At 39.6% G+C, this 25,694-nt stretch overlaps 1 protein-coding gene across 1 annotated transcript in view; it reads right to left on the reverse strand.

Moving 5' to 3' along the window:
* The window catches only part of znf804a (zinc finger protein 804A), a 92,858-nt gene that overhangs the window by 13,474 nt on the left and 53,690 nt on the right, over positions 1-25,694 (reverse strand). Inside the window, exon 2 of the mRNA XM_007233764.4 lies at positions 8,968-9,111. Within this exon, the coding sequence (XP_007233826.3) occupies positions 8,968-9,111 (144 nt within the window). The remainder of the gene's footprint in view (positions 1-8,967; positions 9,112-25,694) is intronic.

Raw genomic sequence — 25,694 nt, forward strand, 5'->3', positions numbered from 1 at the left:
GACATATCCAGCCAATGGTGTCCCAGATTCAGAGCTTTTGTCTCTGACTTTACTTTATTGATCTACAAGGTGTTTCAGCTGTAGATAGAAGTGTGTAATACTATAGTGTGGGACAGTGAGTGATGATTTAACACAGTGTTTAAAACCTCCAGCAGCACTGCTGCAGTATCTGATCTACTCGTACTGTACCAGCAGTTCAACACACTCTACTAACACCACATATACCACCACCATGCTAATCAGTGCTAATCACGGCAGAACCACCACCCAAATAATATTAATAGCTTTTTCATAATCTTTTTGGGCTAAAATTGATAAAATGATCTGGACCTTTTGTTCCACCTGTAGATTTTAGTCCAAAAAGTGAAGCTACAGCTTTCTTCCTGAAGAGAGCCTCAGAGAGCTCTTTGGATTTAATCATGGATCGTGATCCACTCACACACTCGTGCACAAATACTGTATATATGATGTCTGTATGAAATATTATTAAGCTAAAAGTCATTAATATTTCAGAGAGATATTTATGTCTGTTTAAAGATCTGTCTCAGTGAAACACTGTGCGATTTCCATCACGACCAATTACTCCATACTAAAAGCTCTCATTCAATTATGAGTTAATATTTAATGTTTTGGCTGGGAGACGGATGACGGCTCCCGGTGGCTCTGGGAAGCGAGACAGACTGCTGGGAGTGTGTGAGGTGTGTTTCCTTAAGGGTGTCGCTGGTGTGTATCACAGTAGTAGCAGTTCGGAGTATAAATAGCGCAGCGGCTTTACTGTGAGACTCAGAAGCTCCGTTTAATTCCTTTCAGCTCCATGTAACTCCATTCAATTTTGTTTAACTCAATTCAACTCCGTTCAACTCTTTTTAGCTCCTTTCAACAATTTACAGCACCATTCAACTCCATTTACTTTCATTTAACTCATCTAAGTTCGTTTATCGCAAATCAACTCCTTCCAAATCTGCTCAACTCTACTGAGCTTCTTTCAACTTCATTTACTTTCACTCACCATCAATTATCTCCTTTCAACTCAATTCAGCTCTGCACAGCTCCTATCAATTCTACTGTTCTCTGTTTAACTCCATCAGCTCCATTCAACTCCTCCAGCTCATTTTAGCTCTTTTTAGCTTCTATAACTTCCATTCAACTCCATTTAGCTAATTTCAGCTCTATTTAATTTACTTTAGCTTCATTTCACTGCATTATAGTCTGTTAAATTTAACCCACCTTTGAAGTTTTTTGAACTCCATTCCCTCCTTCAGCTCCATTCAGCTAGAAGTCTATTTATCTCTCGGTTCAACTCTATTCAAAACAATTTAGCTTCTACCCTTCAGCTATTTTCATCTTCTATAATCTCTCAACTATAATCTCTTCAACTCTGTTCAGCTCTATTCTACTATCATGAGCTCCATTCAGATCCTATCAACTCAACTCATATGAACGCATATGAAATCAATTCAGCTTATGTCAGCTATATTTAATTCTATTTAACTTCACTGAATTAAAGTCTATTGATTTTTAACTCCATTCAAGTCTATTTATCACTCTGTTCAACTCTATTCGAGACAATTTAGCTTCTACCAGCTCCTTTCAACTATTATCTCCATCTCCAACTCCATTTTGATCCAAATCAAGTCAGCTCCTGTCAGCTATATTCAATTCCATTTAGCTTTATTTCACTGCATTGTAGTCAATGCAGTTCTAACTACTTTTGGAGTTTTTTGAGCTCCATTTACCTCTTCAACTCCAATCAGATCCGTCCAAGTCGATTTATCTGTATTAAACTTTTTTTAACTTCATTCTGCTCCATTGACCTCTATTTATGTTCACTGTCACTCATTTCCTTTTAACTCAAGTCAACTCTGCACAGCTCCAATCAACTGCATTTGTCTAATTACTGAACTCAATTCAGCTCCATTCCAGTCCTACCAGATCCTTTCAGCTCTTTTCAGCTTTATAAATTCTATTAATCTAATTCAACTCATGTCCTCTCTATTCAAATTCATGCAGCTTTATTTTAATGTAGTCTAGTATCTTTAACTTTATCTACTTTTGGAGTTTTTTGAACTCCATTCACTTTATCAGCTCAAATCAGCTCCTTTCAAATCAGTGTATCTCTATTCAACTCAATTAAACACATACAGCTCCTTTAAACTCCATTCAACTTCCAGCAACTCCATTAAACTTAATTTATCCCATTAAAGCTCCTATCAACTCAGTTCAACTCAGTTCATCTTCTCTCAACTCCATTCAGATTATTTCCACACCATTCAGCTTCTCTATCAGCTTCTTTTCACCTCCATTTAGACTCTATTTTTATTTTATCCTTCTCTCCATCTCTCTCTCTCTCTCTCTCTCTCTCTCTCTCTCTCTCTCTCTCTCTCTCTCTCTCTCTCTCTCTCTCTCTCAGTGTGTAGGCAGTCTCTCTCTCTCTCCAGGCTGAGTGCTGTATCGGTGGGCAGGTGGGCGTTCAGGTGTATTTTTAGGCCTCTCCAGGTGAATGGAGGAGCTGCTGTTCATTGATGGTGAACGCTGGAGAAGAGCCCTGCAGCGCTCCGCTAATACCGCTGACCCGTATTTCACACCAGAGGAAGTGGTTACATCATTTCCAGCAGGATGGAGAAGCCCCGCTTAACCGCTCTCGCTCCGCCAGTGTTTAGTGATAAAGAGAGGAGCTGCAGAGTGATTGGCAGCGGGGGGAGGACCAATGGGGATTCAGTTCACGCTTTATATGATGGATCTGCGAAGAGACTGAGAGTCTGACTGATATCAGCAATGTGTGAATGTGTGAACTTTAACTCATGATATAAAATAGGCATTAAAGAGCATTTTAATAGGTATTAAGATTTTGAATAAACAAACTGTTATAGCTTGATATTTTTATTTAGTACCAGTCAAACAACTGGACATGACTTTTCTCATTCAATGTTTTACACTTTGACTTTTATATTATTAGAGACAATAGAAAGACAAGATACAGTGTTTAATTTTTAATTTTGAAGATCTTTAGGGGAGCCTTCAACTGTACTCCATGCAGCTCGATTTGGGGTGTGTCCTTGTGTCTTTGCTATTGTAACGACGGGAAAAGTACACCATGGCTCGAAATGTGCAAAAGGCATGTACTATTTTTTTCCATTAATCATGGGTAGGTTTTGGGAGTAATGTGAAATAAACTAATGATCATGTCACTTGCCATTCTCAACCATGTTTAGGGTAGATATATTCACGAGCACTGTTGCTGTTTAAACAGCGCAGGTGGAAGGCATGAGAACAGACTGTTGGCTGTGGTGTAAGATAGCAATGAGCATCACAACGCTTCTTGTGCAGTGTGTAAGATAGGTCTCAGGATCTTTTCCAGCAAAAAGTCTATGAATTTTTCACAAGACAATGCAAAACTGTATGCTGCAGGAAATGAGGTTAGAAGTAGTTAGTGTGTTAGAGGTGTTAGGAGAGTAAGTGCTCTTAGAAGAGCTCTGTCTTCAGGAGTTTATTAAAGATAGTGAGAGATTCTCCTGATCTGGTAGTAGAAGGTAGTTAGTTAGAGGTGTTAGTAGAGTAAGTGCTCTTTGAAGAGCTCTGTCTTCAGGAGTTTCTTAAAGATAGTGAGAGATTCTCCTGATCTGGTAGTAGAAGGTAGTTAGTTAGAGGTGTTAGGAGAGTAGGTGCGCTTTGAAAAGCTCTGTCTTCAAAAGTTTCTTAAAGATAGTGAGAGATTCTCCTGATCTGGTAGTAGAAGGTAGTTAGTTAGAGGTGTTAGGAGAGTAAGTGCTCTTTGAAGAGCTCTGTCTTCAGGAGTTTCTTAAAGATAGCGAGGGATGCTCCTGGTGCTCCTGATCTGGTAGTGGAAGGTAGTTTGTTCCACCATTAGAACAGTCTGGATTGTTTTGTGTGAATGTTTGTTTGGTAAAGCTAGGCAACGTTCACTGGAGGAGCGCAGCGGCCGGGAGGTAACATACTGTATACACAGGAGTGACTGAGTGCAGGTTGGAGGGACCCTGCTCTGTTATCACCTTGTAAGGAAATTGTAAGAGCTTTGAATTTAATACAAGCAGCAACCAGTAGCCAGTGGAGCTCAATGAGCAGTGGGGTGATATGTGCCCATTTTGGCTGGCTGCGTTCTGGACCATATGCCATATGCAATATGCCATTCATTCTATTCCAGTAAGTGGAGCATCAGCACGATCCTGGAGCTGGTAGTTTAAGTCTATTATAACTTCTACAGGATGTTCTATCTCTGAGACGTCTGATTGTAAACGGGTGACCCGGCTCTGCTGGTGTTTAGTTAGACTGAGAGTGAGAGAGCGAGGGGTCTGTCTGTGGGGGGTTAAGGGCTGCTTTGGCAGCGGCGGCTGCTGCGTCTGACAGAGACACAGTATTGTTCTGTCTCAGCGTGAGCATGCAGAGTGCTCCTGGGTGACCAGCACTCCATTACCCCGAAACACACACACACACACACACACACACACACACACACTGCCAGAGAGAGAGAGATGCTCCAGCACCTCACCCTCATCCATCACAGACACATACTGTCTATTTTACTCTCTCTCTCTCACACACACACACTTTTGGACAACTTCTACAAAATCCACTAGATCAGGGGTGTCCAACCTTTTTTTGTTGGGGGCCAGAAGGAGAAATATATTTGAAGTCACGGGCCACAGACTCTGTAATAAAACAAATAATGAAATACCACTTAAATAATACTTTTTTTATGTACACACCATTTTACTTGACTCACTTTCTTTATCTATATTTGACAGTGTTTGACAGTGTAAACTATTTTTCAATTTGATGTTTCATTTCATGATGTCTCTTAATATTAAACTCCTTAATTACGGCAACTTTTAGACTCTTTTGCCTTTTTCTGCATTACAACTGAAAACTCTCTGCCCTTTTAGACTCTTTGGCCTGTTTTTTTCTGTGCTACAACTGCAAACTCTCTACACTTTTAGACTCTTTGGCCTGTTTTTCTGTGCTAGAAATGCGCACCCTCTCCGCTTTTAGACTCTTTGGCCCGTTTTTCTGCGCTAGAACTGCGCACTCTCTCTGCTTTTAGACTCTTTGGCCCGTTTTTCTGCGATATAACTGCGCACCCTCTCCGCTTTTAGACTCTTTGGCCTGTTTTTCTGTGCTAGAACTGCGCACTCTCTCCGCTTTTAGACTCTTTGGCCCGTTTTTCTGCGCTAGAACTGCGCAATCTCTCCGCTTTTAGATTCTTTGGCCCGTTTTTCTGCGCTAGAACTGCGCACTCTCTCCGCTTTTAGATTCTTTGGCCCGTTTTTTTGCGCTAGAACTGCGCACCCTCTCCTCTTTTAGACTTTTTGGCCCGTTTTTCTGCACTACAACTGCGCACCTTCTCCGCTTTTATACTCTTTGGCACGTTTTTTTTGCACTACAACTTCACTCTCGCCGCTTTTAGACTCTTTGGCCTGTTTCTGACACCTAGTGTTCAAACTTTGAATCTCACATTATAAAAACCTGCTTAACAGCGGGCCAACTTTCATTCTATTTCTAAAATACCCCGTGGGCCGCTACAAAAAAGGAAACGGGCCTCAATGGTATGGACAGTGTCTCCATATGGTCAGCGTTTAAAACACTAAGCATCATAATGCTGAGAGAAGCAGAAATGTAAATGCAATGTCTCAAGAGGATAGATATTTATGGTCATTTATGGATTAATTATTTATGGGCACTGTTAAACATGGTGGTGGGAGCATCATACTTTGATATAACATAACTGTTCTACAGCCAGTAGAAATTTAACACACCTGCTTCCCATTCACACCTGAGACCTTGTAACACTAACGAATGACATGACCCCGGGGAATCGAAAATCACTTACCAGGCTAAAGTGATTTAAGTGTTTTTTTTTTTTTTGCTCAATGTGGCTCAGATCCGATTTTTTCACGGCTGTGTGAACGTGCTAAATCTGTTTTTTTTTTCTGAGAGTCGTCTCTCAAATATGAGTTTATTTGTTGTTGGTGAAGAAAGCTTCAGAGACTGTTAAACATGGTGGTGGGAGCATCATGCTTTGGAACTGTTCTACAGCTAGTAAAAAAAAATAACATTATGCTTCCCATTCACACCTGAGATGTTGTAACACTAATGTCACATGACACCAGGGAGGGAAAATGGCTAATTGGGCACAATGTGTGCATTTTCACTTAGGGATGTACTCACTTTTGTTTCCAGCAGTTTAGAAATGAATGGGTGTGTACATTTTGTGCAAATTTACACAGTTATATTTTTACAGTAGCTGTACACTGACTACTTACTTTACATTTTATCATTAAGTGTCATATCGTCAGTGTTTTCCTGTGGAAAGATATTTAAAATATTTACAAAAGTGTGAGGGGTAAACTCACCTTAATAAGATATATTTAATATACAGTATATATTTAATATACTGTATCTATATATATGCAGGGTGTGACAGAGCCGGTGTAATAAAGCGGTTCTGATTCTAATTGTGAATAGTTTAAGCCTGCAGAAATTTAGATGAGGAGGAGCTCATGCATGGGAATGTGTGTGTGTGTGTGAGAGAGAGAGAGAGAGAGAGAGAGAGAGAGAGACAGTGCCCAGGGGTCCTGATTCCTCCTGCATAATCCGTTGGTCTCGGTCCTGTAGCGGTGTTCAATAGAGCGGTCACGGGCGAAGTGTGTGTGTGTCTGTGTGCAAGTGTGTGTGTGTGTTCGAGTGCATAGCTCACGTAGCGAGTGTGTTCCAGGCCTCTGAGGTGTGTATGTGTGTGTGTGTCGAGTCAGTGTGTGTAAGGGGGGTCAAGCGCTGATATCAAACACACTGGAATTAAAGCTTTAACTCAGTATTAAAGGTTACTGTGGTATTTCAGAGCCCAAACAAACACTGCGCCGTGACTCCGCACACTCCCGCCGCACTCCCCCCGAGAGTGTTTGTGTGTGTGTGTGTGTGTGTGTGTGTGTGTGGTAGAATATATTCACAAAGCTTCTTTTTTGTGTGTTTTTTAAACATGTCACATTTTTCTGAATCACGCTGCATAGAATTACCCACATGTCTGAGTGAATTACATTACCGGCGGGAGCGAGCGCGGTGGAACAGCAGCGTTCTCGCCGTGGGGCTCAGAGAAGAGTCGCTTTTCATTACGGCGCCGCCGCCGAGGCCGGCCACATTTCAGCATTATAAATGCGCAGCGCTCGAGAACGGGTCAGAACAGCTTAGACTGCATCACTACACACTTACTCACACACCAGCCAGAGCGCACGAGCGGCCGGCGCCGGGCAACCATCAGCATCAGCACCACTATCACCATCACCACGACAACCACACCAATGAGGAACAATATCACAACTGCTTCAGACCATCCAGCTGGGGTCAGAACCTGTGACACCTGTAGTAGAAGCTGTGCTCCAAAGACTCGGCCTGTTGGTCTCATATTTGGAGCAGTCTTTCATGGTGATGTCACATTAACTTGACGTCATGATGACACTGAGCTAAATCTAAGCAATATATCAATATGTTGTTGTATCATGACAGATTTTTTTCGTCAAGACTAATTCCATCTCTCTTTTTTTCCTGGTGAAGCTTTTCACCTAAATATATATTAGACAAATATATATATTAGATATATAAAGACTTTTAACATTCATTTTTAAGTTGTCTGTCCAGGTGGATGGGTTTTCCCTTACGTTACATGTCCATATGTTCTTCAATGCATTGTATGTACTGGATCTCTCGGCTTGCCATGTGGGTGTGATATTGGCGTTTTTGAATTCAAGTGAAGCAACATAAATCTATCTATCTATCTATCTATCTATCTATCTATCTATCTATCTATCTATCTATCTATCTATCTATCTATCTATCTATCTATCTATCTATCTATCTATCTAAATAAGCAATCATAAATTTAAGATTTTGCACCTCACTGTAATCTGTAGTCCTATAAATCCATATTTCAACTTCTCTTCAGTGTGTGATGCTCATATGTGTGTAAAGTCTCAGCCTGCTCTTCCCTGATTGGCTGGACACAGCATGGCATCCAAATTCATTTGAATAAAGTTGAGCTCTGTGGAACTTGGTTGGTGCGGCACTCAATGCAACGCAACCCAGCATGCACAGAGGCAATAGGATGCATTGAGGCTTAGGTGCTGCTGGACACATACCATTACATAGTAGCCTTAATAATGCATGTGATAGTATGTGAGATAGTACAAGGTACATGTGAGCCTTGGTTCCTCTTAAGGTTTCTTCCTCCTCCAGCTCTGAGGGAGTTTTTCTTGTCTATGGCTCCGTTTACATTACAAGCCACATTGCTCAAATCCGATTTTTTCCTCAAATCAAATTTTTCTATCTTCCTATCTTGACGATTCACATTCACAAATGTAAGTGACACGTGTATAAAAGCCGCCTTCTTCACCAACAACAAAAACAACTCATAGCTTTATCACGAGACGACTCAAAGCTTTATAAAGGGAAATGGATGAGTTTGTTAGCAGCTCATATGTGGAGCATCTTTTGCTGGAGTGGAGAAACAGTAAACAGCTGCTCTGAATCTCATGCTCAGGTCGAGGAGGAGAAAAAAAGGCCAGGCGGTTTGCTTTTGCTGTTTTTTTGCAGCTATAGCTGCACAGCTGAACCAAGAGATGAAGTGTGGGTATGAGAGAGAAGCACGTAGCGCTAATGCTAATGCGTAAAAGCATTAAGATGCATGAATTCAGATTTGACCATTCAGATTCATGTCGCTTGTTCGTGGATAAGTGACTCAAGTCTGATTTAAAAAAATCACATTTGGCATGTTCACACAGCCATGAAAAAAATCTGACCTGAACCACATTGAGCAAAAAATCAGATTTGAGCAGATGTCTGAGACATTTGTCTGCTACAGTAAGTGTGTATTTATTTCTCTTGACCTTGAAGACACACCGTGTTCCCTGGCTCGGGTGGTCCGGAGCCCCTGGGAGTTAGCGGCGGTGGTGGCGTGGTTACCTGCTTGTGCGCGTGGTCGTAAGAGTTGATGTGGTTGTCGAATTCCTGGTGTTTGTAGTACTGCTTGTCGCACAGCTGACAATAGAAGTTGGCCTTCAGGTCCTCCAGGGCTTTGGCCAAGGTTTTCTCCTTCTCAGCATAATCCTGCAACACACAGCACAAAACACAGCCATCCATCAGATACACTGCACACGCTACCTGTACACTATCGTTATATATATATATATATATATATATATATATATATATATATACACACACACACACACACACACACTGCACGCGATATTGAGTCAGACACACACAGGCTCTTCACTGCCCGTGACTCAGTGGCCCGTGAGGAAGCCAACTGGAGGAATGAGGAGGCGGAGTGGAAATAAAATAACATACTTTATCTGCTGACCTTGATATCAGAACACGACGTGTTTATCCACCAAACAAACCACAAATTCCTGCACGTTCTGCGTTCCCGCTGTCGACCGAGAAAAATAATCCAGGTTCAAGTTCAGGTTTGTTTTTGATAAACAAAAACAAGAAGAAAAAGGCTTTTTCACTAATACCACGTTTCTGTTCTGTATAAACTTGTTGACTCATGCAGCCACTAGGGGGCGCTGTAGAGCCTGAATTTCCAATGAGCTACAGGGGTGCAAAAACAAGTAAAAACAGAGGCAGAAATCACAGAAAAACTCCCTAAGGCATTTTGTACTGAACACAAAGTCAAATACACTTTATTTCTGAAGAAAATCCACATCAAAGCACACTGAAAGTTTTCTAGAAAACTCCAGCAAACATGGTTAAAATGTTTTTTTGTTGCCAGTTGAGATGTAAATACACGTACATATACTTTTTTTTACTAATACACATCACTATAGTTTGAAACGTACAAGCATGTGACAAGGACATTCTTCAGTGAAGTGAAGCATGGTGGTGGTAGCATCACTGTGTGGGGTATAGGTTCTTACATTAAATAAAACAAAAAATTCCTACACTTTCAGCATTACTTCTGTCGGTCCAGGTAAACAAATAAAGTTCCGGTTTGTTTATTTACTAATACCCAGTTATATTAATACAACCACTAGGGGGCGCTGTGTGGAGATGCCAAACAGTCAGGGACAGGTCCTGATTTTACTAAAGAGAGGCTTAGAAAAAGTAACAATGTCAGAAATTACAGAAAAAGAAAGCAAATTATAATCCAGTATTGCTGAAGTCATAAGGATTAAGTAATTTTTGTAATATTATCCACATCAAAACAAAAAGCAAAAAAAAAAAAAACACTAATCTGTGACTTAAAAATTTACATTTCTTCAATATCAGAACTTGATGTCAACCCAGTGTTGTTTTTATAAATCTGTGACTGATTTATAATCGAAATTTAACATCTGTCTAATGTTGCATCTTGATTTTACCCTAATGTTTTTGACTGATCTGTGACTTTGATTTCTAAAAATATATATATTTTTTCCCATTTCCTCCCTAATTTACACAGCTCATTACCCAAACCACTCATTAGGACTCCTCCAATCACTAGTGATGCCTCAACACAAGAAAGGTTGAAGACTAACACATGCCTCCTCCGATACATGTGTAGTCAGACTCCGCCTCTTTTTGAACCTCTTTGCCGAGTAGCATCACAGCGCTAATGCTCGGAGGAAAGCACAGCGACTCGGTTTCTGATACGCCAGCTCACAGATGCAGCCTTGTGCTGATCTGCATCACCCTAGGAGTGATGAGGGGAAAGAGCGCCATCTACTGTACTGTACCCACCCAGAGAGAGAGAGCAATTGTGCTCTCTCTCGGGGCTCCGGCAGCTGATGGCAAGCTGCATGACTAGGATTCGAACCAGCAATCTCCTTATCATAGTTAATGTCTACCTAATGTTGGACTCAAACATCCAGTTTGCCTGCTGGGTAAACGTCTGTTAAATATTTTTCCAGTCTTTACTTTTTTTTGTACATTTATTCATTTCTAAACTGAAAAATTCTACATTTTCTGTTTCTCTCCGTCCATCATTGTTCTCATTCATGATTCCCCTCAGGCAGCGACTGATCCTGATCTTAACATCATCACAACGTCTGAGATACTGAAGACATGACGGGGTGTCTGACCTCGCGCTGTCGCTCGGCGTCTGGACGTTTTTTATCTGGGGATCAGTTATTGGTAAGCAGTTTTTTTAAAGGCAGGCAGAGCGTGTTGCTGCTGAACGCAGATTTGTCGGCGAGCGATCGGGTCTGTCGACGTCTTTTTGATGTATAGCTATAATTTGTTTTGGAGGAGTACTTGTCGAGCGCTGGTTGAAAACACGGCCGCTCCAAAACTAATACAGCTTTAATCCAGAACCTCGGCGGAATACTCATCTGCTCCCATTCCTGTTATACTCTTCTCTTTTTCTTTTTTTTTTTTACACGTTATTAAATATTGATTTACAACAAATCTGGGATGAGAAAAGCTTTAGCAGGGCAGATCCTATTCTAAATCTAATTTAGCCGCTGGTCAACATGTATGGAAACGGGAAGATTTAAAAGTGAGACGTGTAAAAAATGATATTCCCTGAAGGTCTCAGAACTTAATGAGAGTGAGAGGGAGGCGTAACATTTCAGACTAGATACTGTGAATCTCTTTACAGTATAAATCGCCTTCAGCCTGGAGGAACTATACTTTACTGAAGCGTTTTAACTATTTAGCAAACAATTGGGTTCAAAAAATTAGCTCAAATTCATTCCAAATCTAAAAATGAATCAGCTAAATTAATTGAGCAGCTCTTTTATATTATTATCATATTGACTATAAATATAATAATGATAAAAACCTAAAAACTATTGTCACATAAATGACTAGACATCAGGTCAGACCTAGACTGAAGTGTTACATATTTTGCCACGAAAGATGAGTGTAAAGAAATGTTAAATTGGTAAAGAACCACAATGACCTTGTAGGATTTCTGGTTCCAAATCCTCTGCTATGTTGCTGTGCTAATACATGCACTCTGGAGAGGGGTATACAGTTAGTGGCATTAAAATTTTTCGATGCTTAACGTCTTCTCTAATTTAACCGCTGGTCAACATGTGTGGGAACGGGAAGATTTAAAAGTGAGACGCGTAAAAAATGATATTCCCTGAAGGTCTCAAAACTTAATGAGAGTGAGAGGGAGGCAGAACATTTTAGACTGGATACTGTGAATCTCTTTACAGTATAAATCGCCTACTCTGCTCTACTGAAGCTTTTTAACTTTATAGCAAAAAAAAAAACAGGTTCCAAAAATTATTCCAAATTGATTCAAAATTGAAAAAAAAAAAAAATCAGCTAAATCAATTGAGCAGCTCATTCATCACGTTATCATCTCATCAACTAAAATATTATAAAAAAATAAGTAAAAATACATATATTATTAAAAATACAAACCTGATATAATAAATAAATTAAGAACAACCATAATCTTAGGATTTCTGGTTTGAAGTTTCAAATCCTCTGCTGTGTTGCTGTGCTAATTGCTGCTAGGACTAATACACTCTGGAGAGGGGTATACAGTTAGTGGCATTAAAGGTTTTGGTAACACTTTATAATTTATAATAACTTTCATTAATATATTTTTAACTAATGATCAGTAGATGTGAACAAAGCAGTAGTTCATCAGAATTTAAATATTAACAAATGCTCACACATTATATTTATTTATCAGCATGGATATTTATATTGAAAATGTTAGCAAATCATTAACTCATCAGAGTTTGAACATTAATAAATCGCTAGTTAATCCGAATTTTAAACCGGGCAAATGTGATAGCAACTTTTTACTTTCTAAAAATGTGAAAAAGAACAGTTATTAATCATTAGTTAATGGTATATTAATGAAAGTTATTATTAAGAGTTACCAAAGTTTTAAATGTTAAACACATTTATTCTGTTTCCTCCACAAGGCACGCTAGTCTTACACATTCTACAAATATGAGTCTGCAGCTCCACGGTTCTCCACCTAGTGGTTGAACAAGAAACTGCAGCTCCTACAAGAGAGAAGGTCCACCATCAAAAAATATCCAGGAAAAAAAACAGTTTAGTGAACAGAAGCTGATCTCTGATGAGGATCTACAGGATGACTGATACACACTGAGCATCAGCAGACAGTCAACACGTCTACAAGTTTCTGGTTTCTGATAAAGTGGCCGTGAAAAGTGTAAAGATCATCAGCGGTACACTCGTGTCTCTCAGCCCTGATTCAGACCCTCAGTAACAGCAGGTCATTCAAATGAGCTAACAGCTCCTGAAAGGTCCATGTCCCTCATCTGAGGTGAGAAGATGATGATGATTCGCTGCTAAATACGTCTGTGAGACACGCTGTTCCTCCAGAACAAACACAACAACATGCTTCAAAACAGAAAACAGACCAACTGATACCCCTTACACAGTACTAGACTAGTAGTACATCTAAAAAAATAGAACATCAGTTCAAAATGTGAAACTCATATATTATATACAGTAGCTGTATTTCACACAGAGTGATCTATTTTAAGTGTTTATTTATTTTATTGTTGATGTTTGGTTATGGCTTACAGCCAATGAAAACCCAAAAGCAGCATAAAGTTATCTAAAAGCAGTGTGTAAGACTGGTGGAGGAGAACATGATGCCAAGATGTATGAAAACTGTGATTAAAAAACAGGTTTATTCCACCAAATATTGATTTCTGAATCTTATACTGAGTTAAAACAGAATTATGAACTTTTTTTTTTCTTTGCATTATTTGAGGTCTGAAAACACTACATCTGATTTTTTTATTTTGATTATTACTCATTTTCTGCAAGTAAATGCTCTATTTGACAATATTTTTATTTGGAATTTGGGAGAAATGTTGTCTGTAGTTTATAGAATAAAACAACAATGTTCATTTTACTCAAACATAAACCTATAAATAGCAAAATCAGAGAAACTGATAGTTTTCTGCTCTGTTCTTGTCCTCAGACGATCCAGTAAAGCGACGCTGGTTCTAATTTAAGGTGGAAAGAGCAGCAGCGCGGGTTCAGATCTGTGTTTTTTTCTGGTGGAGGAGAGAAAAACAGCGCTGCGGTGTAACAGTGATGAAGCTGTGCAGATGAAGAGGCGAGAAGCTGTGAAGTCATTTACACAGCAGATAGATCTAATCACCGCGTGGGGGATGGCAGCCGCTTAGCGCTGTTTTTGCATCACGCTGAGACCCCCCACCACCCCCCAGCCCTCCCAAAACCCCCGAGACAAAAAGTGAGTTTTTTCGCTCCCCTCCTCCCTTTACCCTGAACTTCTGAAAGTTTAGAGATGCTGAGGGAAGTGTGAAGCAGGTGCTGAAGCACGTCTGTGTGAGAGAACTATCGTTTAGGCATGTGATAAACAAGTGAAATCAAAGGGATTTGAACTGTGCTTATTTAAAGAAAGACAGACAGACAGACAGGCAGACAGGCAGGCAGGCAGACAGACAGACAGACAGACAGACAGACAGACAGACAGACAGACAGACAGACAGACAGACAGATAGATAGATAGATAGATAGATAGATAGATAGATAGATAGATAGATAGATAGATAGATAGATAGATGCAGGGATGGATGGACGGATGGATAGATGGATGGTTGGTTGGTTGGTTGGTTAGTTGGATGGACAGACAGATGGACAACGGTGGAAAAAGTGATTTATCTGGGTAAATTATGCCCCTTGTCACCCAGTCTGAAGGGTATTTGGACAAACTTTTAAAATTTCTGGATCTCAGAACGCTGTGGGAGAACGGAGGTGTGCTATTCATCAAAGATAAGTACTTTTTATCATGTTTTACATCAACAAAAGTCAATTTTACAAGTTACTACATGATTCCTTGTGTGTTCCTTCATAGTCTGGATCACTTCAGTACTGTATGGCTGAAAGAGTTATTCATTTGCAGCTGTAATCACCTGAACTTACCTGAACACCACCTGAAGACCACAGATAAACAAGGAAACGGATACAAATGCTGTAGTAATACTGTAACTGAGGCTTAATCATTATTAGTAAACCATTTTTAAAGGTTCTCTACAAAAGTTAATGGTTGTATGTAGAATGTTTCTTTATAGAACCTTTTAAATAGAGTTTTCTCTATTGCTTTAAGCCAACCAAATATTTATTCATGCAACAGCCCACAGTACCTCAGTTTTTCTTTACTCTTTTTTTTTTTTTTAAATAGGTACTCATGTGAGTACTATAGTGATTGGTACCCGCAGAGCCGTGACCCAGACAAACAGCAGCTCGGTGCTCTCGCTCACGCTGCTCTGTTATTAGTATTAATCAGCGTAATTGTATTATTCCCCTGCCGAGCCGAGAGCCCTGGCATTCGTACTAATGCACCATTATGCAACCTAATGCGGGGCTGTTTAACCCCCGTCTCATTGGCTGCTCTAACGCAGGGAAATGGCGCGCGTTTAGCCCCGTTTTGTCGGCTAAACATTTGTCTTTTGTTTCATTTTTTTCTCGTAGCGGCAGTTAGCAATCCAGCATTACAGTAAAACATCAAAAGGCTGGCATATTTACATACAGTGGATTAACGCCGGACTTAACGGAAATCCAGCAGCAGCTGCCACACAAGAACTCCGGAGGCGCCGCTGCAACAAAATCTACACAATCTCAGCTGCCGCTTAATCCACCACACTGGGGGGAACAGAACTGGCAGAGTTCCCTCCAGCAGCTTCCACAGAACATCCACAATAGGCCTGACTCATGAACGCTGACTCGCTAACATCGCTAAAGAGTCATCTGTACTGCCTGCATATTAGATCAGAGTTTATACAGATATATAAATCATCCGCATAGTCATCAACAGTCTCAACAATCACCAATTAGTACTGCCTGTATATTAGGTCAGTGTATATACAGATCTACAAAATATCTGCATAGTCATCAGTACAGCCTGTCCATTAGATCATCCGCATAGTTATTAACAGTCTCAACATTCATCAGTAATGCATGTACATTAGATCAGTGTATATACAGATCTACACAACATCTGTATAAATGTATACAGCTCTACACAACATCCGCATAGTCATCAACAGTCTCAACAGTCATCAATCAGTACTGCATGTATATTAGATTAGTGTATATACAGATCTACACAACATCCTGTATAAATGTATACAGCTCTACACAACATCCGCATAGTCATCAACAGTCTCAACAGTCATCAGTAATGCACATGCATGTACATTAGATCAATGTATATATAGATCTACACAACATCTGCATAGTCATCATTTTTCATCAGTACTGTAGGTATATTAGATCTATATAAATAGATCTACACAACATCCGCATAGTCATCAATAAAGCCTGTCCATTAGATCAGTGTATCTACAGATCAGTTTTCTTTTTTATGCTGTTTTATTTGATATTGTCCTCGTTTGTTCTGAAATCAGAGGATTAAACTCTTGATCCAGCTGATCCAATCAGAGCAGGGATTTATCCTCACAGATTCTCTCAAATCGTGACTGCCGGCGTAGGGACAGTGGGCTCAAACACAAAGACAGAAACATATCAATAAAAAAAGCAGAAACATAAATAAAATGCTTGTTTACAGAGCAGAGAAAATGTTTCACACGGATAAAAATATTAAAAAAAAAAAACATTCAGTACATAATTCTAGCAAGTTTAATATAATCACAGTTCAGCAGTGTAGCTGTGATCTGGGTGAAAAACCTTGAAAAGTAAAACTCACACCTTTAGATGACTCTTTTAGCACCATCTGTTTGCATACTGCATGTGTACTCCTGTCACTGACACCCACCATCAGTGTGTAGTCAGTTCCCCGTGAGTTCACTTATGTACACATATATACAGCTCTGGAAAAAAAAAAAAACTACGAGACCACTTAAAAATGATGATGAGTTTCTTTGATTTTACCAAATTGAAAACCTCTGGAATATAATCAAGAGGAAGATGGAAGATCACAAGCCATCAAACCACCAAACTGAACTGCTTAAATTTTCGCACCAGGAGTAAAGCAGCATAAAGTTATCCAAAAGCAGTGTGTAAGACTGGTGGAGGAGAACATGATGCCAAGACGCATGAAAAAAACTGTGATTAAAAACCAGGGTTATTCCACCAAATATTGATTTCTGAACTCTTAAAACTTTATGAATATGAACTTGTTTTCTTTGCATTATTCTGTTTCTGCAAATAAATGCTCTAAATGACAATATTTTTATTTGGAATTTTGGGGAAATGTTGTCTGTAGTTTATAGAATAAACAACAATGTTCATTTTACTCAAACATATACCTATAAATAGCAAAATCTGAGAAACTGATTTAGAAACTGAAGTGCTCTCTCATTTTTTTTTCCAGTATCCCAATATTACTGTGTAACAATTGTGTTTGTGCATGGTATGTAAGTCCTAATAAAAATCATTATTTAATACAATATATTTTAGTATCTATACCACTTAAGTTATTTTTTAAAAGCAACTGGTTTGCATGCTAACTAGTAAACTGATTAGATTGTGTATATATAAAGGTTTGTGGTTAATGTAGCTAGTTTACTATTGAGATGCCAATTTCGCTACTCAGCTGTATATCCTCCATCACTAGTGATGCTCCACAACACCAGGAGGGTGAAGACTAGCACACGCCTCCTCTAAAACAAACGTGTCAGAAGTCAGACTCCGCCTCTTTTATAACATTGCTGAGTAGCATCACAGCGCTAATGCTCGGAGGAAAGCGCAGCAACTTGCTTCTGATACATCAGCTTACAGACGCAGCCTTGTGCTGATCCACATCACCCTAGGAGTGATGAGGGGAAAGAGCACCATCTATTGTACCCACCCAGAGAGAGAGCAAGGCCAAGTGTGCTCTCTCAGGGCTCCGGCAGCTGATGGCAAGCTGCATGACCTGGATTCGAACCAGGTCAGCAATCTTCTGATCATAGTGGCAGCGATTAAGACTGCTGGACCACTGAACTGAATAGCAGAATGACGACCACTCTATATCTGTTACGGACAAACACATAAATATATAACTGTATATAATATATATATATATATGTCCAGAGAGACCTTTCTAAACTGCAGGGTTAACAGGTGCTGTTATTGATTGAGCAGTGAGTGTGGTAATGATGATATCGTCCACAGTGACGGTCTGCAGATCTCCAGGATGGTCCAGAATTACACTGTAAACCCATAATTAGTTTGAACTCAAATGATTTAAGTCTTTTTCAGATAAAATTTGATATTTTTAAAACATTACTCAAATATTTTGAGTTAGTTGAACAGTTGTGGGCACATATACTGTACTATTCAAACTGAGATCTTTGAGTTGAATCAACTTATATAATAGCTGAGTTTAGTCTGTTGCCATTCGCAGCTTCTTTTCCATTGGCTTCTGTCACAATCTATTTGCATACTGGGTGTGTCCAACAGTTTCTGACTTACACTCACTACCTATCAGTGTGTAGTGATTCCCCCTGGGCTACCTTAGAAATAAATCAACTTTCCCTTTAACTGTAATAAATAACTTGATGTTTTAATTTATGCTAACTCAAGTTTTCATTCCCTGTTATTTAAAATAAATTGAGCAAATTGGCTGCCTTAAAAAAGTTAAATAAACTCAACGTATCAGGTCTTACAGTATAACAAAAAAAAAGTTAAATTAACTTCCCCTTTAGTTGTAATAACTTGATGTTCTAAGTTATGCTAACTTTATGCTAAGTTTTCATTACCCATTACTTAACTTTTTTAAGGCAACCGGTTTCCTCAATTTTTTATTTATTTTTTAAGTAAATTCAACTTATCCGGACTTACAATGTAGTAGAATGTTGCTAAAGCTCTGCAAAATGTTTATCATCAGCTATTTTTCATGCTATTTTTTATGTTTTTTAGCTGTGACCCCTCGCCAAGGTCAGCCGTGGGGCCGTGCTCGCGGAGGCCTCCAGCTGCGGACGTTTATAGGAGCATAAAGAGAATATATGATTGGAGCGAGCTCAGATGGAGTTGTGATCAAAGCGGTTATGATTCTGCTCTTTATGGAGCAGCAGGTTTATGACTGATGTCTTTTATGTGAAGACGGGGAGGAAGAAGAAGAAGAAGAAGAAGAAAAAGCGAGGCGGTATCTGAAAGTCACCAAGCGAAAGAACCTGAAACATTTATCAGTACACGCGCCGGCGGGCGGAGGATAATCCCCACAGCGGAACCGGGTTTCCATGTCATCAAGATATTCATGAAAACCAAACACCAGCGTCGGATCACAACATTAATTACTGACTTCGCACTGATTCACTAATGCACTAATGCTCTCAAACTATAATCAAAAAGAAAAACCTGCAGAAAAAAAATAACAAGCTCGTCCTCCAATATTTCCACTTCCTTCACATCATGCATAAGATGCGATAGAACTGAAGAAGAAACAGGTGGGTTAAATTATTATTAGTAGGGGTGAAACGATTAATCGAGTAAATCGAGTTAATCGATTACAAAAAAAAATATCAAGTAATTTTCTGTGCCTCAAGGAATCGTTTATTTAATAAAAAAAAAACAGAGCCTCGTATTTCTTATGACTTTTTCATTGATTAATATCCTATATTTGATACTTACAAGAAATCTTAAGGTAAAATGTATTTTTTACTTCTTTTTTGTGTTTCATTTATTTCTATTTGTCTTTGCAAAAAAAAGGAAATCAATTGGTCAGTCATTATTAAGTGAATTGTCTTGTTTTCTCTTGTGTATTTTTAATTGCTCTTTAACCAAGTAAATATGTTTTATCCAATTACTTGATACTTGCTTCCAGGTGAACACAACTGGAGACACTTGGACACACCTGGAGACACTTGAACACACCTGGAGACACTTGGACACACCTGGAGATGCTTAAACACACCTGGAGACACTTGAACACACCTGGAGACACTTGGACACACCTGGAGATGCTTAAACACACCTGGAGACACTTGGACACACCTGGAGACACTTGGACACACCTGGAGATGCTTAAACACACCTGGAGACACTTGGACACACCTGGAGATACTTGAACACACCTGGAGACACTTAAACACACCTGGAGACACTTGAACACACCTGGAGACACTTGGGCACACCTGGAGACACTTAAACACACCTGGAGACACTTGAACACACCTGGAGACACTTGGACACACCTGGAGATGCTTAAACACACCTGGAGACACTTGAACACACCTGGAGACACTTGGGCACAACTGGAGACACTTAAACACACCTGGAGACACTTGAAAACACCTGGAGACACTTGGACACACCTGGAGATGCTTAAACACACATGGAGACACTTAGACACACCTGGAGACACTTGGACACACCTGGAGATGCTTAAACACACCTGGAGACACTTGGACACACCTGGAGATACTTGAACACACCTGGAGACACTTGAACACACCTGGAGACACTTTGACACAACTGGATGTACCTTAACAACCGGAGACACTTGAACACACCTGGAGACACTTGAACACACCTGGAGACACTTAAACACACCTGGAGACACTTAAACACACCTGGAGACACTTGAACACACCTGGAGACACTTGGAATCACCTTGAAACATGTTAATACACCTAATACCCCCTGAACACCCCAGGACACACCTGCAAACACCTTAACACCCCTGGACACACCTGGAAACATCTTAACACACCTGGAGACAGCTTGAAACAACTGGATGTACCTTAACAAACGGAGACACTTGAACACACCTGGAGACACTTAAACACACCTGGAGACACTTGAACACACCTGGAGACACTTGAACACACCTGGAGACACTTGGACACACCTGGAGACACTTGAACACACCTGGAGACACTTAAACACACCTGGAGACACTTGAACACACCTGGAGACACTTGAACACACCTGGAGACACTTGTACACACCTGAATCACCTTGAAACACCTTAATACACCTGGTCACACCTAATAACACCTGAATACCCCAGGACACACCTGCAAACACCTTGACACACCTGGAAACACCTTAATACACCTGAAAATACCTTAATACACCTGGACACACCTGGACACACCTGGACACACCTGGAAACCTGAATAAACCTGAACACACCTGAAAACACCTTGACACAACTGGATGCACCTTAACAACCGGAGACACCTGGAAATATCTAATCACACCTCAACACACAGGAGGTACCTTATGTTCCTTATCTCCTTCTTACAGTTAAGCTGCACACCACGCGGTTCAGTGTAGAGTGTATGTGATTATATTTAAATCTTCCACAGTTCTGATGTTCAGTGTTTCACATCGATACAGTTCCTTCAGGACTTCTGTACAGACGGATTATGATTATAGAAAATCATATTCAAACAGCAGCAGCAGCAGCAGCAGAGTGAACCGCTCTCAATACTATTTACCAATATTCATAAACACTAGCACTGTGTGCACATAAAGCCGATGTCTGATAATGGGATTTTTATGAGCCGCTACGTCTCTCCTACAAGCATGAATACATCTACTAACAACTCTCAAACCCCCACAGCAGCACCACACACTCCTCACACTGTGGGGGATGATCGTTTTAGTGTGTATTCACTACATAAGGCCTTTCTTCTACATACTGGGGACCTTCTGTATAGTATTTGTATAGAGTATAAACTGTATACACTCACCATTAAAAAGATAAAGAAGATAAAAGTTCCCAGGAACAACAGATTATAAAAAAAAAATACTGATATGGGCATTATTTAATGAGCTACTCATACAGAAGTCATGTGTTCTTAATCAAGGATTCCATTTATTAAGAGAAAGAAAACCAATCTAGCCGTTTGTAAAAAAAGTTTTACAAAGTCATTTCTAAAGTTTTGGGACTCAGAGTGAGAGCTTTTATTCACAAATGGAGAACACATGGAGACAACCAAAATTACCCTAAAAGGGCAGGAACAACTCATCCAGGAGGTCCAAAAAGAACCCAGATCAACATTTAAAGAACTGCAGGTCTCACTTAGTCTAAGAAATAAGTAAGAGACTGGGTGAAAATGGTCTCTCTCTTTCTCTCTCTCTCTCTCTCTCTCTCTCTCTCTCTCTCTCTCTCTTTCTCTCCCTCTCTCTCTCTTTCTCTCTCTCTCGTTATATTGCCTAAATCAGTTGGTTCAAACTAATGTGTCAGGCAGTCCCTCTCATTTTTTAAGAATTAGGCTTAAATCCAGCTTGCAAATTGATTTTATTGTTCTGTTATTATTAATTATTACGTATTAATTATGTAAGTATTAATATTATTGTACTATATTTTACCTTTTATTACATTTATATTCATAATATTGTGTTAATATGCAGTGTTGGGAGTAACGTTTTTTCAGTAACGAGTAATCTAACTAATTACTCTGACTGTAACTATAACGCCGTTACCATTTCCGACACCCCGTTACTGAACGTTGCTTTAGCCGCTCTATTAATTGATTGAATTGATAATTGATTTCCTTTTTTTTATTGGCGAATTATAAAAAGTAACGCGATACTTTTACTGGTAACTAATTACTTTTATAGTGGAGTAACTCCGTTACTCACTTTTTGGAGAAGTAACGAGTAACTATAACTAATTACTTTTTCAAAGTAACGTGCCCAACACTGTTAATATGTGTATGGCAATTTATTTTAATAAATTTTTGCAGTTAATCAGTGATTTTTTTTTTTTTTTTTTTGCCAGATAACAAGCTGGAAAAACAGTGTTAGCTTACATTTAATTACCAAAAACTAGTGTCCCAAAGGTAATTTGTGTTTGAGGCTCCTGGTTTAAATAGATCTGGGGTACTATTATCTATTAAAACTGTACATTCATATACTGTACATTCATATATAATTCATACACAGGGAGTACACAGGGAATTTTACTATTACATCTGGATAATTTCATTTATATATAGCACGTATGGGACGTTCCACACAAGTAATGTGACATTTATTACTGTAATGGTTGAATTGGGAGAAAGAGCTGTGTGAGTGTGAGGGAGGGGGGGGGGGGTATGATGGTAGTGTGTGTGTGTGTGTGTGTGGGGTGGGGGGGGTGTTGGGGGTAAAAAAGAAAACAATTTCCAGCTGTCTGAAGGGTAATGGAGTGTGTGGTGGGGAACCCCGGCTGGCTCTCCTGAGAGGATTTTCGTTTTAATTTCATTCTTTTGTAAATGTCAGACCCTCCACATCATAAAAAGGCGCTGGAAAACTCCTCGGCTGCTGTTGCCATTTACTTTGATCATTTCCTCCTGAAGTAAAGCTCAGTGTGAGGATAATAATTTACTTTCTTCATCATAAATTATTGAAGGTCCATTTAGACCGGAGCGGAGCATGACTCAATCGTACATCAGCCCACTGCAGCAGGATTATTAATGGAGGACCTTTAGCATCCATTGCTCCGGCTGAACGCTCGTTTTGATGGCCAGCGCTCTACACTAATGCCCAAACACATTACAGCTCTCTCTCTCTCTTTCTCTCTCTCTCTCTCTCTCTCTCTCTCTCCATCTCTCTCTCTGCTCTTAATACTTCTCCAGAATTAATTCTAATTGCAGTTCTGTGAGCCTGAGGGACCAGGCCTGTGCACACTGCATGCTGAGTGAAGTACAGAGTGTGGATTGGGATGGAACCTGTGGAATTTAAGGCATTTGAGGATTGGGACAAAACCATCCCGCCGAAAACACCGATCATTGATGCTCATATCCAGCCAATCGAAAACACAAGCTTGGTAGGTAAATTTACATAAGTAAAAGGCTGAAGGGTGATTCAAAAAATTTTAAGTGTGGGGCAGGTGTTTCTAATAAAGTGGCCAGTAAAGTTAAGCACGATGTTGGTAGGTGTTTCTAATAAACTGGCCAGTTAATATAAGCATTAGATTGCTAGGTATTTCTAATTAAGTGGCTAGTATAAGTATGAGGTAAGGTGTTTCTAATAAAGTGGCCAGTGAATTTACATATGTACAAGGTTGGAAGGTGATTCTAATAAATTGGCTAATAAACATATATATATATATATATATATATATATATATATATAGGGCAGGTGTTCCTAATAAAGTGACCAGTAAGATGTATGAGGTAGGTGTTTCTAATAAAGTGGCCAAAAATGTAAGCATTAGATTGCTAGGTGTTTCTAATAATGTAGCCAGTAGACGTATGAGGTAGGGTGTTTCTTATAAATAACAAAAAATGTAAGTGTAAGGTTGCTGGGTGTTCCTAATAATGTGGCCAGTAGTGGAAGCAACAAAATTGGTAGGTTTCTAATAAACTGGCCAGTGAATTTAAGCATGAGGTTTTTAGGTGTTTCTTATAATGTGGCCAGTAGACGTATGAGGAAGGTATTTCTAATATTGTAGCCAGTTAATTTAAGCACAAGGTTGGTAGGTGTTTCTAATAAAGTGGCCAAATATTGTAAGCATGAGGTTACTATATGTTTCTAATAACGTGGCCAGTAGAGGTATGAGGTAGGGTGTTTCTAATAAAGTGGCCAGTGAAATTAAGTATGAGGTTGTTAGGTGTTTCTAATAATGTGGCCAGTAGAGGTATGTGGAAGGTGTTTCTAATGAGGCCAGTAGAGTGGAAGCAACCAAGTTGGTAGGTGTTTCTAATAAACTGGCCAAATAATATAAGCAATAGGTTGTTAGGTGTTTCTAATAATGTAGCTAGTAGTTGTATGAGGAAAGTGTTTCTAATAAAGTGGCCAAATAATGTAAGCATGAGGTTACTATGTGTTTCTAATAATGTGGCCAGTAAAGGTATGAGGAAGGTGTTTCTAATAAAGTGGCCAGTGAATTTAAGCATGAGGTAGTTAGGCGTTTCCAATAAAGTGGCCAGTGAATTTAAGCATGAGGTAGTTAGGTGTTTCTAATAAAGTGGGCAGTAGAGGTACGTGGTAGGTGTTTCTAATAAAGTGGCCAGTAGAGTGAACAGGGCTGTGGTGTTGGTCACAGATTTTCATCACAATTCAGTTTAGCTCAACTCAAGCATCATAGCAGGTGTTTTTATGTTTCAGGTAAGTGTGTGTGTGTGTGTGTGTGTGTGTGTGTGTGTGTGTGTGTCTCACACAGATTCAACCATAATTTGCTTTCCTGCTCTCTGCTATAGCGCCGCAGGCACTGAGAGACGAACAAGGAGGGAGTTGAATCAGTAAAGACATGAAGGGAGGTGAGATATCTGACACACACACACACACACACACACACACACACACACACACACACACACACACACTTACACTCACACACTTACACTCACACACACACAGAAGGCTGCATTAGCTGCTGGATCAGCCCTGTTCTGAGTGAATGGATTCAGGGGTTAGAGAATAAAGAGCATAATTAGTCTGTAAAACCACAATTATCCACACACACACACACACACACACACACTCCTACAGGCCCTTACACAATGAACACACACTCTCTAACACAGCAACTACAACACTACACAAAGAGAGAAAGAGAGAGAAAGAGAGAGAGAGAGAAATAGAAACACTAAAGAGAAAAAAAGAGAAGTGAGTGGGCGAGAGACTATGGATTATATATAGACTATAAGAAAGTGTACATCTTATAGAAGAGAAGTAAAGAGATAGAGAAAGAGAAATAATAGAGGGACACTAAAGAGGGGGTGGTACATGTGGTAGAAAGCGAGAAAGAGATGTAGATAGAGGGAGGAGATAAAGAGAGAGAGAGAGAGAGAGAGAGAGAGAGATATAAGTCCAAAGTGTTCCTCCATCGCCCTCCTGTTGTGATGAGA

This window comes from Astyanax mexicanus, chromosome 11 (genome assembly GCF_023375975.1).
Source record: "Astyanax mexicanus isolate ESR-SI-001 chromosome 11, AstMex3_surface, whole genome shotgun sequence".
In the NCBI taxonomy this organism is placed as follows: domain Eukaryota; kingdom Metazoa; phylum Chordata; class Actinopteri; order Characiformes; family Acestrorhamphidae; genus Astyanax; species Astyanax mexicanus.